At 34.1% G+C, this 16,301-nt stretch overlaps 1 protein-coding gene across 1 annotated transcript in view; it reads left to right on the top strand.

The window, feature by feature from the left end:
* Positions 1-12,733, top strand: part of LOC128998532 (ITG-like peptide) — a 95,931-nt gene extending 83,198 nt beyond the window's left edge. Inside the window, exons 5-7 of the mRNA XM_054424704.1 lie at positions 9,264-9,352; positions 10,433-10,602; positions 11,165-12,733. Coding sequence (XP_054280679.1) covers positions 9,264-9,352; positions 10,433-10,579 — 236 coding nt within the window. The 3' untranslated portion in view covers positions 10,580-10,602; positions 11,165-12,733. The remainder of the gene's footprint in view (positions 1-9,263; positions 9,353-10,432; positions 10,603-11,164) is intronic.
* The last annotated feature ends 3,568 nt before the right edge of the window (positions 12,734-16,301 follow it).

Genomic DNA, 16,301 nt, shown 5'->3' with positions numbered 1-16,301 from the left:
CTGTGAGTGAAAATTTAAAAACGTACGTTTTCATGTCCCTAGCCTTTTACATCGTAGATACTGGTTTGTAGTTTATTATTATGTGTTTTAATATTTTTTGGGACGGGGGCAACATGTTACACACATTTATTTGGTTTTAAATAGGTTCTAGGTATTTTTTTCGTATTTTTAAAGTCTCGAAATTCACGACCATGACGTGTCCCTAGGGTACATTTTCCAACTTTCACGCTGTTTTTAGACTAATTATTCATGCCGAAATATATAAAGCCATATTATTATGTCATCAATGGTTATTAAACTTACAAAAAAGGAGCATATTATAATTTTATTGTAATTGCAAACTGACTACCATGACAAAATAAGTCTGTCCCTCGATTTGGCGTCACGACCATTTGGGAAAAATTTTCAACTTTGGGGCACGACAGTGGCAAGCCTGGCGTCGATGGAGTCAGTTGGTTTTAGAGACTAGTTCGGGGTGTACGTCAGGATTGTAGTGCCGGTCGTTTCGAGTTGAAAGGAGGAATTACAAGATTAATAAAGGAAAGATTGTGTTTTTTGTAATTTTGGTGTGTCCATGACCGTACGTAGTCATTCGATGAAGTAGACATGGTGTTATTTTTAGTTTATAAGATATTTCAATTGCTAGATTAACCTAGAAGTTCACTTTGTATCCTCGAACATGAGGTGCAGGGCTACCGCCAGAACAGAGCCAAATAACACGTAATTTCACGACCAAAGTTTCACGACCATCGCGGTTTTTTTCACGACCAATCCAGCCTTATGGATTATAGTGTGTTTGGTCGTGACAATAACTTTAATATAATTGTAAATTGAACAGTTTAGTTCAATTGAAACACATAATTTTATTATATCTAACAGTATAATTGAAGGATTGTTTAGAAAGATTTAGATTATTCCAGACAATTCACGACCGTACCGCTTGTCCCTGACCATCACGTTTATGATTTCTATCATAAAAAATTCAAAAATTAAAATATCGTCATATTTTAATGTTTTATACACAAAAGAAGCACACCTCTATAAAACATAACGATTTTTCGGGTCTCTGGTAAGTTTTTTCGGAGTTATACAAACTTAAAAAGATTTTATTGGCTTTTTTTCAATTTTTTGAGTTTTTTTCTTTTTTTCTAGAAAGACCAAATATACCAAAAGCTCAGTGACCTTTTTATTGTATAATGGTCATAAAAGTAAATTAGTTTGTAGCAAAACATAGTTATAAAAAAAATATTAACTATTTTTAATATTCATTTAAACGTCCGTTATGGTCGTGACAGAATTTTGTGTTTTTCCACTAAAGATGCTCTTTAAAAAAAAAACTACCAAAGATATTGCGTTACCATGGACATTTTATAAAACTTCAAATGTTAATAAAATAAAAAATAATAATAAAAGTTTTGAAAAAAGGGGAAACAAATTTGCAAAGTGCTTTTCCTGAAAACGTACGTTTTTAAATTTTCACTCCTGTATGCATACTGGAGACACACGGTCCTGCCAGCCAGCTGTAGCTAGTCGCAAACAATACAGTGAGTATCCATGCATCTATTATCTACACACATAATCCAATAAGTGAGTGTGAGACTGGCCTAGTCTGTATGCATACTGGAGACACACGGTCCTGCCAGCCAGCTGTAGCTAGTCGCAAACAATACAGTGAGTATCCATGCATCTATTATCTACACACATAATCCAATAAGTGAGTGTGAGACTGGCCTAGTCTGTATGCATACTGGAGACACACGGTCCTGCCAGCCAGCTGTAGCTAGTCGCAAACAATACAGTGAGTATCCATGCATCTATTATCTACACACATAATACAATAAGTGAGTGTGAGACTGGCCTAGTCTGTATGCATACTGGAGACACACGGTCCTGCCAGCCAGCTGTAGCTAGTCGCAAACAATACAGTGAGTATCCATGCATCTATTATCTACACACATAATACAATAAGTGAGTGTGAGACTGGCCTAGTCTGTATGCATACTGGAGACACAAGGTCCTGCCAGCCAGCTGTAGCTAGTCGCAAACAATACAGTGAGTATCCATGCATCTATTATCTACACACATAATACAATAAGTGAGTGTGAGACTGGCCTAGTCTGTATGCATACTGGAGACACACGGTCCTGCCAGCCAGCTGTAGCTAGTCGCAAACAATACAGTGAGTATCCATGCATCTATTATCTACACACATAATTGAAACAATCAAATTACTGCTTTGAGTGAATCCGGCTTAAACCTGTTTTTCTACTATCAGCTGTTTCACCTAGATTCGTATATGATACCACTCTGATAATTATACTATGAAGATACAGGGTATAACATCATTAAAGGACACACATTACCTTTCCCAAACATCAAATGTATGTCAAATTGTATTGTATTTTTTACGATATCTGACCACAACAATATACTTTTAAAGACTATAGTAGGGATCCCAGTTCATGAACCTCTTAATTTTAGAAATAGCAAATATACTTTATAGTCTATCTAACTTTACGTTGTATATTATATGTTGTATGGATGTTGTATGTATTATATGTTTTATGTCAATATTTCGAGACTCTTGAGTAGAAAAACATGCCACAAACTAAAATGAAATCTGTAAAAATGGCAATACGTTTTATATTTTTGTGGAAGTTTTTTAAATGTTTTTACGACTAAAGGGGGATTATAACAAATCTAACATGGATTCAGGTATTTACATAATTAAATTGAAACCATTTTCTATCGAAAAACTTGAATTATTTCATTTTTAAGAACATTCCTATTTTACAACAAGAAAATTAACAGCAAAAGAATTGCCACACCCAAATAACATTTAACCAAAAGTTTTCAGATTGTCTGCCTTATTATCGATTGCCAGCAAGCCATTGCAACTGTTTCTCAGTAGTTAAACTCCCTAAATTAACCCACCCACCCTACTACTGTACTCTGTGATAAACTAACCAGTAAACGAGCTTATATCATTGTAACGATTTAACAGCTTAAACATTCCCAAAATTGTTTCGGTAGCACACTGGTTATGTCAATTCGAAATTTGATATTTAAAATCTGGTACTTGTAGAGGGGGTTTATATTTTAAAGTAATTCCCCAATTAAATCATCGCTTATAATTTAGCAATTACCTATCAATTATCAATATACATTTTTCATAGAATCTTGGTTTTTCATTCGTTTATCAAAACGTCAGAACTATGAAATTAATCTTTGCAGCCGTAACCGAACAAATACTAGGATTGGTGTAAAAACATTCATAGTCGTTTTAGAAACTGGAAACTTCGAACTTCGGGTTCAACAAAAACTATCTTTGCTATGTATAGTTATAATTTGTGGGTAAACCAAAAACTTGACGCTTAGAGTTTGCAAACTATGCGTTATCACTGTTAGCGGATATGATAGAGAATGCTCAAAATGAAAATCCCAAAAATATTTGTTTCCCTTTTATTTTATTGAAATTTGTACTGAGTCCTTATATCGTTGTGGGCACCGAAGAGTAATTTGTAAACGATGTGTTTTGAACCCTCAGCTCCAACACACAAAACCAATACGTTCCCTACCCAACCAACACTCTCCTAAGAAGAAAATAGTGAATTGTTTGAAAATAGAACATAGTGAATTGTAAACAATTATTTCAAACAGAAAACTTATGTTAAGAAAAACTTGAACACATTAAATTTTCAAAATAAGCTAAGAACAAAACAGAAAGAATAACTGTTTGAAGCGTATGTTGAAGCCGATTATTGCAGAACAACGATTGCAAGTGTTGAGCAATTTGACGCGATGTTGTTAAGCCATTAGGCATTGTATGATTGATTCCGGAGCCGATAATGAGTATTTGTGTTGCTGTTTGTCAAACATTTCAAACGCCCCACGCCAATTCCTTGTCAAGTCAATAGTTTGCACTATTCGCCTCTGTTTATTTTGGTGGGATTCACATAAAAGATAAAATATTTTCAAGTGAAGATAAACTATAATTATGACAATATTTAATCATCTTTACTTACCATTTGTAAAGTGTTACATTAGCTAAATACCCTTTACAGCGTGTCACAACACTATGAAATTATACAGTAATCAACTACAATTAACAATGTTAAGCAACCCCAACCTTGATAGCATGATTTTACAAAGCTCTAGGCAACATAACTGAACCCTTGACAAGTATTAGCTGTAAATGAAGCGCACACTCAATAATAAGGTAAATATAACGAGCATGCGTAGTACATTCAATAGTTTGTTGATTAATGCACACATTTATGCCGGGATGGCCGACATCTCAATAGAAGAGGTAATGATTTACTTAGAGATTTATGTTCTTCTACATCAGCCAGGTTATTTACCTTTGATTTCCACTAAATCTGATTGTTCCAAACGAAATTATTAAGTGATAAGCTCATGTGATGCTCCTAACCCTGATGTCGCTGATGTCTCGTGTAGAGTTGTGATTGGCGAGCCTTCGTCTTCTATCTTATCCTCTTCGCCGGGAAACGAGCCCATTCATCTGCATTCACCACTCGAATTGCAAATCCATAATATAATAGCATAATATAAATTGAATAGCATGTAAACATCCGCTCCCTCGATACAGGATTGATGAGCAGTGACCCATGTAGCACAGATGGTTGGGCCAACGTTGGTAAATTGTGGAGCCACACAGTTGGCCAACGGTAGAAATGTCACCTCTTTAAACTGTTTTCCAGCCAACCATTGTCCAACAATGGCCCAACCGTTTTATTTCACACAAAATAATAAAGATTTAGTACAAAAAGCATAATTATTAGTTGAGTAAATTGATTTAATAGTTCATAAAAACAAATTTTGAAAAAAAGCTAGAACAAAATTTTTTGGCCCAGACGGGTCTCGAACCCGGGTCCTTCGACTTATGAGCCTACCTTACCACTGAGCTATCTGTGATTGTTGATTTAGAGAGTTTTCAAGTGGTGAAAGAGTAGCCGACAGTTGCAATGGTCGCAATACTTCAAACATTTTTGATACTACACAGTATAATATTATTCTGTTAATCTGTTAAGGCATCATAAGTAGTTATTTTTTTTTTTTTTGAGTTAGAGAGGATACTGGTATTTGAATATAGATTAATTAATTACCGTTAGATTATTAATGCTATTATAATTAACTGTTATATGATTAATTACTCTTTCCCCTTAAATTGTTGCAAATAAGTTAAAGAATATTAATTTAAAAAATATTTGCATTATTATAATTATTAAAATTCATTGTTGTAGCCCCGGAACTGTAATATATAAAATATCTGGTTTTACAATACCTTTATCAGTTCCAAAAACTTTTGGAAACTTTTGGAACTGATAAAGGTATTGTAAAACCAGATATTTTATTATAATTATGTTGTGAAAGCTAGACCCAGAGAATGAAAGTCGTGTAAACTCAACTATGGACCATCGTTGGTCCAACAAAAATATCTTTTGTTGGTCCAGCGGAGTGAAAAACGGTTGGACAACAGTTGGCTTGATGTATGATACCCAGCAATGCATATTAATGTATTTCATTAACAATGAACCAATGTTGGTCCACAGTTGTAAATATTGGTTGGCCCAACTACGAGATATACAGTTGGACAACGGTTTGTTGGTTGTGGAAGCTCCAACCAACCATCGACCAACTGTTCCACAGTTGGCCAACGTTGGCCCAACCATCTGTGCTACATGGGGAGTGTGATATCCACAAGGGGTTGTGTTGTCAGTTGATGTATTTAATGTGTTGTTTATAGGTGAAGACTGTATGATGAGCAGTGAGTGTGATATCCACAAGTGGTTGTGTTGTCAGTTTCTGTATTTAATGTGTTGTTTATAGGTGAAGACTGTATGATGAGCAGTGAGTGTGATATCCACAAGTGGTTGTGTTGTCAGTTGATGTATTTAATGTGTTGTTTATAGGTGAAGACTGTATGATGAGCAGTGAGTGTGATATCCACAAGGGGTTGTGTTGTCAGTTTCTGTATTTAATGTGTTGTTTATAGGTGAAGACTGTATGATGAGCAGAGAGTGTGATATCCACAAGGGGTTGTGTTGTCAGTTTCTGTATTTAATGTGTTGTTTATAGGTGAAGACTGTATGATGAGCAGTGAGTGTGATATACACAAGGGGTTGTGTTGTCAGTTGCTGTATTTAATGTGTTGTGTTTATAGGTGAAGACTGTATGATGAGCAGTGAGTGTGATATACACAAGGGGTTGTGTTGTCAGTTGCTGTATTTAATGTGTTGTGTTTATAGGTGAAGACTGTATGATGAGCAGCGAGTGTGATATCCACAAGGGGTTGTGTTGTCAGTTTCTGTATTAATGTGTTGTTTATAGGTGAAGACTGTATGATGAGCAGCGAGTGTGATATCCACAAGGGGTTGTGTTGTCAGTTTCTGTATTTAATGTGTAGTGTTTATAGGTGAAGACTGTGAGTGTGATATCCACATGGGGTTGTGTTGCCAGTTTCTGTATTTAATGTGTTGTGTTTATAGGTGAAGACTGTATGATGAGCAGTGAGTGTGATATCCACAAGGGGTTGTGTTGTCAGTTGCTGTATATAATGTGTTGTGTTTGAAGACTGTATGATGAGCAGTGAGTGTGATATCCACAAGGGGTTGTGTTGTCAATTTCTGTATTTAATGTGTTGTTTATAGGTGAAGACTGTATGATGAGCAGTGAGTGTGATATCCACAAGGGGTTGTGTTGTCAGTTGCTGTATTTAATGTGTTGTTTATAGGTGAAGACTGTATGATGAGCAGTGAGTGTGATATCCACAAGTGGTTGTGTTGTCAGTTTCTGTGTTTAATGTGTTGTGTTTATAGGTGAAGACTGTATGATGAGTAGTGAGTGTGATATCCACAAGTCGTTGTGTTGTCAGTTTCTGTATTTAATGTGTTGTTTATAGGTGAAGACTGTATGATGAGCAGTGAGTGTGATATCCACAAGTGGTTGTGTTGTCAGTTTCTGTATTTAATGTGTTGTTTATAGGTGAAGACTGTATGATGAGCAGCGAGTGTGATATCCACAAGGGGTTGTGTTGTCAGTTTCTGTATTTAATGTGTTGTTTATAGGTGAAGACTGTATGATGAGCAGCGAGTGTGATATCCACAAGGGGTTGTGTTGTCAGTTGATGTATTTAATGTGTTGTTTATAGGTGAAGACTGTATGATGAGCAGTGAGTGTGATATCCACAAGGGGTTGTGTTGCCAGTTTCTGTATTTAATGTGTTGTTTATAGGTGAAGACTGTATGATGAGCAGTGAGTGTGATATCCACAAGGGGTTGTGTTGCCAGTTTCTGTATTTATTGTGTTGTTTATAGGTGAAGATTGTATGATGAGCAGTGAGTGTGATATCCACAAGGGGTTGTGTTGCCAGTTTCTGTATTTAATGTGTTGTTTATAGGTGAAGACTGTATGATGAGCAGTGAGTGTGATATCCACAAGGGGTTGTGTTGTCAGTTTCTGTATTAATGTGTTGTTTATAGGTGAAGACTGTATGATGAGCAGTGAGTGTGATATCCACAAGGGGTTGTGTTGTCAGTTTCTGTATTTAATGTGTTGTTTATAGGTGAAGACTGTATGATGAGCAGTTAGTGTGATATCCACAAGAGGTTGTGTTGTCAGTTTCTGTATTTAATGTGTTGTGTTTATAGGTGAAGACTGTATGATGAGCAGTGAGTGTGATATCCACATGTGGTTGTGTTGTCAGTTGATGTATTTAATGTGTTGTTTATAGGTGAAGACTGTATGATGAGCAGTGAGTGTGATATCCACAAGGGGTTGTGTTGTCAGTTTCTGTATTTAATGTGTTGTTTATAGGTGAAGACTGTATGATGAGCAGCGAGTGTGATATCCACAAGGGGTTGTGTTGTCAGTTGATGTATTTAATGTGTTGTTTATAGGTGAAGACTGTATGATGAGCAGTGAGTGTGATATCCACAAGGGGTTGTGTTGTCAGTTTCTGTATTTAATGTGTTGTTTATAGGTGAAGACTGTATGATGAGCAGAGAGTGTGATATCCACAAGGGGTTGTGTTGTCAGTTTCTGTATTTAATGTGTTGTTTATAGGTGAAGACTGTATGATGAGCAGTGAGTGTGATATCCACAAGGGGTTGTGTTGTCAGTTTCTGTATTTAATGTGTTGTGTTTATAGGTGAAGACTGTATGATGAGCAGTGAGTGTGATATCCACATGTGGTTGTGTTGTCAGTTGATGTATTTAATGTGTTGTTTATAGGTGAAGACTGTATGATGAGCAGTGAGTGTGATATCCACAAGGGGTTGTGTTGTCAGTTTCTGTATTTAATGTGTTGTTTATAGGTGAAGACTGTATGATGAGCAGCGAGTGTGATATCCACAAGGGGTTGTGTTGTCAGTTGATGTATTTAATGTGTTGTTTATAGGTGAAGACTGTATGATGAGCAGTGAGTGTGATATCCACAAGGGGTTGTGTTGTCAGTTTCTGTATTTAATGTGTTGTTTATAGGTGAAGACTGTATGATGAGCAGAGAGTGTGATATCCACAAGGGGTTGTGTTGTCAGTTTCTGTATTTAATGTGTTGTTTATAGGTGAAGACTGTATGATGAGCAGTGAGTGTGATATCCACAAGGGGTTGTGTTGTCAGTTTCTGTATTTAATGTGTTGTGTTTATAGGTGAAGACTGTATGATGAGCAGTGAGTGTGATAGCCACAAGGGGTTGTGTTGCCAGTTTCTGTATTTAATGTGTTGTGTTTATAGGTGAAGACTGTATGATGAGCAGTGAGTGTGATATCCACAAGGGGTTGTGTTGCCAGTTTCTGTATTTAATGTGTTGTGTTTATAGGTGAAGACTGTATGATGAGCAGTGAGTGTGATATCCACAAGGGGTTGTGTTGTCAGTTTCTGTATTTAATGTGTTGTGTTTATAGGTGAAGACTGTATGATGAGCAGTGAGTGTGATATCCACAAGGGGTTGTGTTGCCAGTTGCTGTATTTAATGTGTTGTGTTTATAGGTGAAGACTGTATGATGAGCAGTGAGTGTGATATCCACAAGGGGTTGTGTTGTCAGTTTCTGTATTTAATGTGTTGTGTTTATAGGTGAAGACTGTATGATGAGTAGTGAGTGTGATATCCACAAGGGGTTGTGTTGCCAGTTGCTGTATTTAATGTGTTGTTTATAGGTGAAGACTGTATGATGAGCAGTGAGTGTGATATCCACAAGGGGTTGTGTTGTCAGTTGCTGTATTTAATGTGTTGTGTTTATAGGTGAAGACTGTATGATGAGCAGTGAGTGTGATATCCACAAGGGGTTGTGTTGCCAGTTCCAGCGTAGACACCGCCAAGCAGCACGCAAGGTAGGGCCTACTCATTAATCCTTGCGCAACACAGGCCATATTTTGATATTTAGTTGTAATCTGCAATTGTAGATTATGACTTTTCCAGAACAATAATTTTGTTTTTTTAGTGTGGGAAATACTGTGTAGTAGGCCTACAGGCCTATTCAAATAAATAAATTTTAAAATTAATAGAGAACTCTAAAATATATTATTTGTGGAACTTTTTCGTAACTTGTCAATGTTTATTTTAATAGCGGGTGAGTTTTATTCCTTTCCCATAGTCTATTGGGAAAGAACCATCCTGACGATGTCATTGAGTTCTTGCAGGAATTTGGTGCATATAACATTACTTATCCAACTATTGTTTATTTTTAAGTTGCGCAGCTATAATACATACAATTACAGTATTTCAAAGGAGTGGTTGGAAAGGGTACAATAATTGCAGAATAGCGTAAATTCAATTCTCTTCCTCGTATAGCTGTCTTGAACCGTGTCAATCAGAGAAGCTGTCAATGCACTCCCCGTGGATGCCTGTATTGAATACTGACCGTCTGTATGGTCCACAATTCTCTCAGTACCTCTTTGATACACTCTTTCCAGTAAAATATCTCATTGAGGAATACTTGTTAAAACCAACTTTATTTCCCAAAGGTATAGAGAGGTTGATAGAAGAGTATTCACATTCACATAGTTATTTCAGTCCGATATTGTAAAACAAACGGTCGAACATCTTCAAAGAGCTGTACTTGCCCTATTTCTAGTGTAAAATAAGAAGCCACGTTCATCCGAATACTTAAATATTTTTTTTATAATTGTTAATTATTTTTAGATACCACATTAGGCTAATAAATAAATTTCAGGAATTATTAGCTTACGGAAATTTTCCGTTACGATTATTAAAATAAAGATTTTCACATCGTTTCGGTATCTTGAACCTGATCTTGCCCTCATGCGAAAAAAATATATAATATACCAGATGTGTACACCAACCCAGCCAAGGGGGGGAAATAGACATAACTGTTGGCGTATCATAATATTATTACCACCATCAAACATGGACTTGAAACAAAGCCTATCGAGTGATTATTCGTGTTGCAGGTTTGCTCCTACTTCAAGGACCCCCTGGTGTGTATCGGCCCCGTGGCCTCGGACCAGGTCAAGATGGTCGAGATGGAGCGTACTGCGGGTGAGAAGAGACTCACCTCCAAGAGCGTTGCCAATGGTTACAACCACCTCAAGCGCTAAGACATTGTAGTCGCTGTTTTAAGGTGATTGAGCCCACACTCGTTATACAGTATAGCGTTATACTCTCCCATCAGGCGGACGAAATGGGTTTCTTTTATTAAAATATATCCTTAAAACTAGAATAATCTTCTGTTACAAAGAAATGTTACCAAAATGTAAAAAGATTAGATGGTTTTACTTCAATGTTTACAAATTGATACAATCCAATTAATTTGCATTACTGAAAATAATTAATGCAATGGGGTTATTTGGAGCTACCGATTTATTTGTGTGATTTTTGAAACTCCAAATGTAGTTTGTGAGCGTTAGAGGTTATTATAGCTCTTTGCAAGCACCACCTGGCAGATTGGCTTGTAGTTATAGCCCTGATGATTATGATATTGTACCGTACTATAAAATACCAAGTAAAAAAAATTATTTTATATTTAGTTTTTTTAGGTGTATCAGTACAGTATACATGGTCATTCAAAAATATGGACCCAGTTTTGGGAATTTGTACCTCGGAAAGTATAAAACCTTTAACACAAGTTTTTTCCAACGTTTGAAATATAAAATTTCATTGTTGATTTGTTTGCTTTGTTTCAGAGGGTCCCAGAGACCTAGTAGCTCCTAGTCAACAGTATACAGCGTTAAGGCCGATACACTGTTTTATGTTAAATGTAACTCCCTACCCAAGGCCTACTTAAAATAGTGATTTCAACTGATTATTTCTGTAACTGTTTAGGTTAAGAATACCTTTGTCCTTAGTTACTTACTATTTCGCTTGGTTCAGTCTAATCCACGTTGTGCTTTACATGTTCTGGTAAGGGAAAGCCTAAGTCCTTGTTCGGAGTAAAGCATTCTTCGTAAGTTACGGATGTCAAAAAGTGTCGTCTTTTATTCTATAAAATTTTTTCTCAAATCCTATCAACCGCTTTTAAATACTTCATTGTATCATTTTTTACACTTTTATACTAAGGACTATAAGCGTGTTGACTAAAGTACGATATTTTACATCTCATCGCTTATCTGGTTTCAAACTTATGTGATATTATACTTGTTAAGTTTTTAAGGTAAGGTTTCAAATAATGTGCACAAAGTTTAGTACTTTAAGGCTGCTCACTGCTTATGTTGACAGTTTGCTGCAAATTGTACTTCTGTTATATAGTATAAAGCTTTGTAAAATATTATTAGAAGGTGTTGTTGAAGAGCTGGTTAAGTATCTACAATTTAAATATCGTTTTTAAATACAAACGATAAGTTATTGTATTTTGTTATTTTAAAAATCTATTTTACAACATATTAGTATAAACTGAATTAGAGGCGTTTTGGTAGTAAATCGTCCTCAAGTCCCTCAAAGTACCTGTATGGGCCTAAATATGTTTTAGATTTCGTTAACTATTATTGTCAGAAATGGGTCGGAAATTTGTTATAAGTACCTAACAAATATCATCCCTAGTTAAAAACCACTTTCAAAGAATTTGAAATGTTCGACAATGAAAACCAACATAAAATTGACCTGTTCAATGTAAAACACGATGGTTGAAAGAATGGGAATTTAAAAAGGGCAATACCGATATATAGTTGAAAAACTGAAAATATTTAAGGTTATTTTCAGGCTTATTCTACATAGAGTAAGTCTCATGACAACCTGTCTGCCAATCGTTGTTTGTGATGTAACAGTTTATTTTTGTATTCTCGATTCATTTGTGATGACATTAATATTCTGCCCATTCTATTCCTAGCTTCCCTAGTGCGATAGATTTATCTGACGTTGATTTGGCTTCGAGCGATATTTTTATAATACACCTCTGTTGTAAGATTTATATATACTAATGAGTACAATGTGTAGCATTTATTATTGTTAAGTTTTCATATTTTATAGAATACAAGTTGAGTTTCCGATGCATTTATGAGTGTAGACCTGTCCGAAGTGCATGTAGATGTGCTGTTACTGTTCTTGTTACTTGCGTTCCGTTCGTCCTACAGTCGGGGCGAGTCAGCATACATATCATAAGGTGCACCTTCAGATGCACTCACTACATATCAGACTATACACTAGACTTAGATATAGATGTTATATTTAAATATTTTGGATGCATTTTCAAGATCTTAACCTTATAACTGTATTTGTTTCAATTGTATTGTATGAAATAAAATAAATGGCCAAACTATGCTAGTAGTTTTAATTTCCCGAAGATTTCTTATTTTTTTGTTTTGAAAATAAATTGAAGTACGTATTTTTATTTTACACTAGATATAAAAAGGTAACGTTTAAATATATTTTTCAAACTGTCCTATTGTTAATATATAAGTTGTCGCCAAATTTTAGTACCCTACACAAATACATTTTTGTAATATAAAAAATCGTATTTTCAACTTATTTTGCAGTATCTACTGTATATTCTACATTACATACTGTATACTAAATACAGTAAAGGGTTTCTATGTAACACCCCTTTTTCAGTTGTCCTACTTGACCGATCTTAACGATTGAAGTGTCGTTTTAAAGCTTATTATGTAGCAGAGTGACTAATGCTAACAAAAAGGTGATTTCTTTAGGGCTTCACCCCTCTTGTGTTTTGTTTCTTTGGTTAACATTTGAATCGTAATTTAACAGCTGATCCCCCAGTTAAATGTTTAACAGCTGATCCCCCAGTTAAATGTTTAACAGCTGATCCTCCAGTTAAATGTTTAACAGCTGATCCCCCAGTTATATGTTTAACAACAGTCATGTTGTAAATAAGAGACGGAACAGTTTATGAAAATGAATTTTGAAATAGCCTACCTTATTTAATAATAAGGTAAGCTAATGAAAGGTAAGGTGATAATTGTAACCTGATTAAGGTAAGTAATTCACTCTTAAGGTGTACATCTACAACCAATAAATTTAATTTATCATAAGTTATAAGTTTTATTCACCTAATAATTGAGTGAAACGAACATAATCTTTTAAAGGTAAAAGGTTATTGCATTGGATTCGTTTTGCCTTGGAAACAAGTTATAATAGCACACAATATCAATATGAACAATTTGTGCACGATTATTTTTCACTCTAAAAAAACCGCATATTTTTACTAGGTGCTCCCCTCGTTATTTTTAAGCATTTTTGACTAACTGTGCTATTAATTTTAAAAATATTTGAATCATTCATGATAAAAATGATAATCTGCTTCAAATCACTATAAGTCAAATATTGCAAATCAAAAAATATCTTAAAGAGTTTAGATTAGAATATTACACCATAGATCATAATACCTTACACATTTATGTCCATTAGGTGCCTTTGCGTTGTGTTATCAGTTCTTTATCCATAAACTATTTTATGAAATTCAAATGTATCTCAACTAAGAGAATTATGTATTTTTTCACACTGTTTTACCTTTGCCTTTCAACCAAATAGTAAGTGAAAACTATTATTAAATTTACTCTAAAAAATAAGTAAGGAAAATTTTGTCAGCATCAATATACAAACGCAATGCCTGATAATGAAAATCTCGTCAATGTCAAAAGGTAAGTCTGGAAAATCAATTTATTTTGTAGAGCTCAAAAATACAAATAAATTTGTAGCCTAAATTTAAGCGTTGGTGTACGTTGAATAGTTATGGTTAAAATGTAAATTTAAAATCCTGAGGTTATTTTTACGAGAACAATTGACCGTTTTATTTTCATGGTTTGTGGATATAGTCAACTATAGTTTCAGTTGTATATCAATAACTTTATAGTTTGATCAAATTTGATTTATACTAAACTATTAACATTTGGCCATAGAAGAGTACCCAATAAACCATATTTTATTTAATAGGGAGTAAATCTGACATATTTTGGCTATATTTTGGTGAAAAACTAAACAGGTAAACGGAGTATTGACGTATGCCTCAGGAGGGGTAATTTTAATATTACTTTTCTGCAAGATATGTAGAGAAGTATTATATTGGATCCAAAAAAATATACACAAATCGTGGTATTTAATAACAAACATTAACTGTACAATATTGTTAAATTAATTTAATTCAGGTAGATAAATATGAATGAACAGGCTTATTCAGGAAAATATAAATGTTTTGTGTTGATTCTTCGCAATCCACCATTCCACTATTACCGGAAACCGAGAAGTCTAAAAGCGAGTTGAACTTTTATCAACCTTGATGAAATATTGCATCCTTATCACCAACGATAGTTAGTCTGCCTGTAGAATCTGAGTCTAGTCTAACTAGAGAAGAACTAGAAACTGCTCATGACTGACAGAAGAGAGAAAACAAAACAAATCTCAAGATTCGGAAAGACTATGATTTGTAAGTACTTATTTGTAAAAACATGTAATATAAGATAATTGTTCATTTCAGAACTAAACTAACTACAATTAATTGTTGGTGTTATTGAAATGATTTCACGTTTTGATTCATTGCACGGTTGTAGACACACTAATTGGTGAAGATACCACTCAAATGATATCACTCTATATTGATTTTAGAATGTAAATTAACAATATTATTTAGCATTAAATTAAGATAATATATTGATACAATTATTATTTTTAATATTGTCAAATATTACTACAAGTTATGTACTTACTTTATGGAATACATTTCAATCTGAAATAAAATAATTACCTTTTTCACAAACATAAACACGTAACATTTAATTTCCTATTGTAAAATCCAAACTAATCAATTTACGTTGACAATTTGCTTCTACATCCAATTGTATTAGCATGATATTGTTACAAATATTGTTATTCTAGTGATATACTAGATCAAACTAAAGTTATTAATTTATGTTAAGTACTGGCATATCAATTATTATTATAAGGGGGATGAGCTATTTCCCTATGTAGGTTTTGAATAGCTTAAACACTTTCAAAATAAAAAAATCGCAGCAACTTTTACACTAGGTTGTTTTACAATATTTAAGATTTCAAAACATCCCACTCCTAAATCTCTCCTCATAATACTTAACCTTAAAAGTGACTAAATTAAGAATGAAACCAACCCAAAATGATTCTTCCATGAAGTGTTTTAAATTATATTCATAAAATTAAATTTGAACTAACCATAAATAAATTATTTACTTCTTTTAATAAAATTGTATCAATTTGTGATTACAAAAAGGTGAAACCACTGTATAATTCATAGAGTTCTGAAAAACTAAAATATCTATGGTACTGTAATTAGATAATGTGGACCCCTTTAATGTTGTGTATGCTTGTAGAGGGTTAAATATGTTTTCAAGCTTCGTTTCTTGGTTTTTAGTGATACCATTACAATATATGGTATTCCTACATTTTTACCTGTTTTTTATACCCATGATTAAATTGCCTGATGAGGAATATGACTTTAAACAACAGACTAAAGTATTAATAATTATATTTAAAACAGCTGTTTAGCCCCGGATTACTGTATTATATTTAAAATGGTTTACACAATAATTATAATTTTAATCATTGTATACTGTCATGAAAATTAATGTCTTAAGGTGAAAGTAGTTTTATTGTATTTTATAGGCAGGGCGTCTAATATATGCATAGTAAAGCAAAGGGATTTTCCCTATTTGAGGAAAACTATTTTTGAAAGTAGTAAACAATTTCTATTGGTGATGAGTCAATTGATTGAATTGTTTAGTTGGTTCATTGCTATGCTAGTCAGTGATAACGTGTGTGTAGTCTACTATAATAACAACAGAAGCAGATACTGAATACAGTGCCCCTAATGCAGCAAACCTGTATATTACTGGTCTGGCTTAT

This window comes from Macrosteles quadrilineatus, unplaced genomic scaffold, assembly GCF_028750875.1.
Source record: "Macrosteles quadrilineatus isolate MER2022 unplaced genomic scaffold, UCM_ALF_1.0 Scaffold_7__1_contigs__length_78375512, whole genome shotgun sequence".
Classification (NCBI taxonomy): domain Eukaryota; kingdom Metazoa; phylum Arthropoda; class Insecta; order Hemiptera; family Cicadellidae; genus Macrosteles; species Macrosteles quadrilineatus.
The sequence above is the reverse complement of the archived record's forward strand: the minus strand, read 5'-3'. Positions and strand labels throughout refer to the sequence as shown.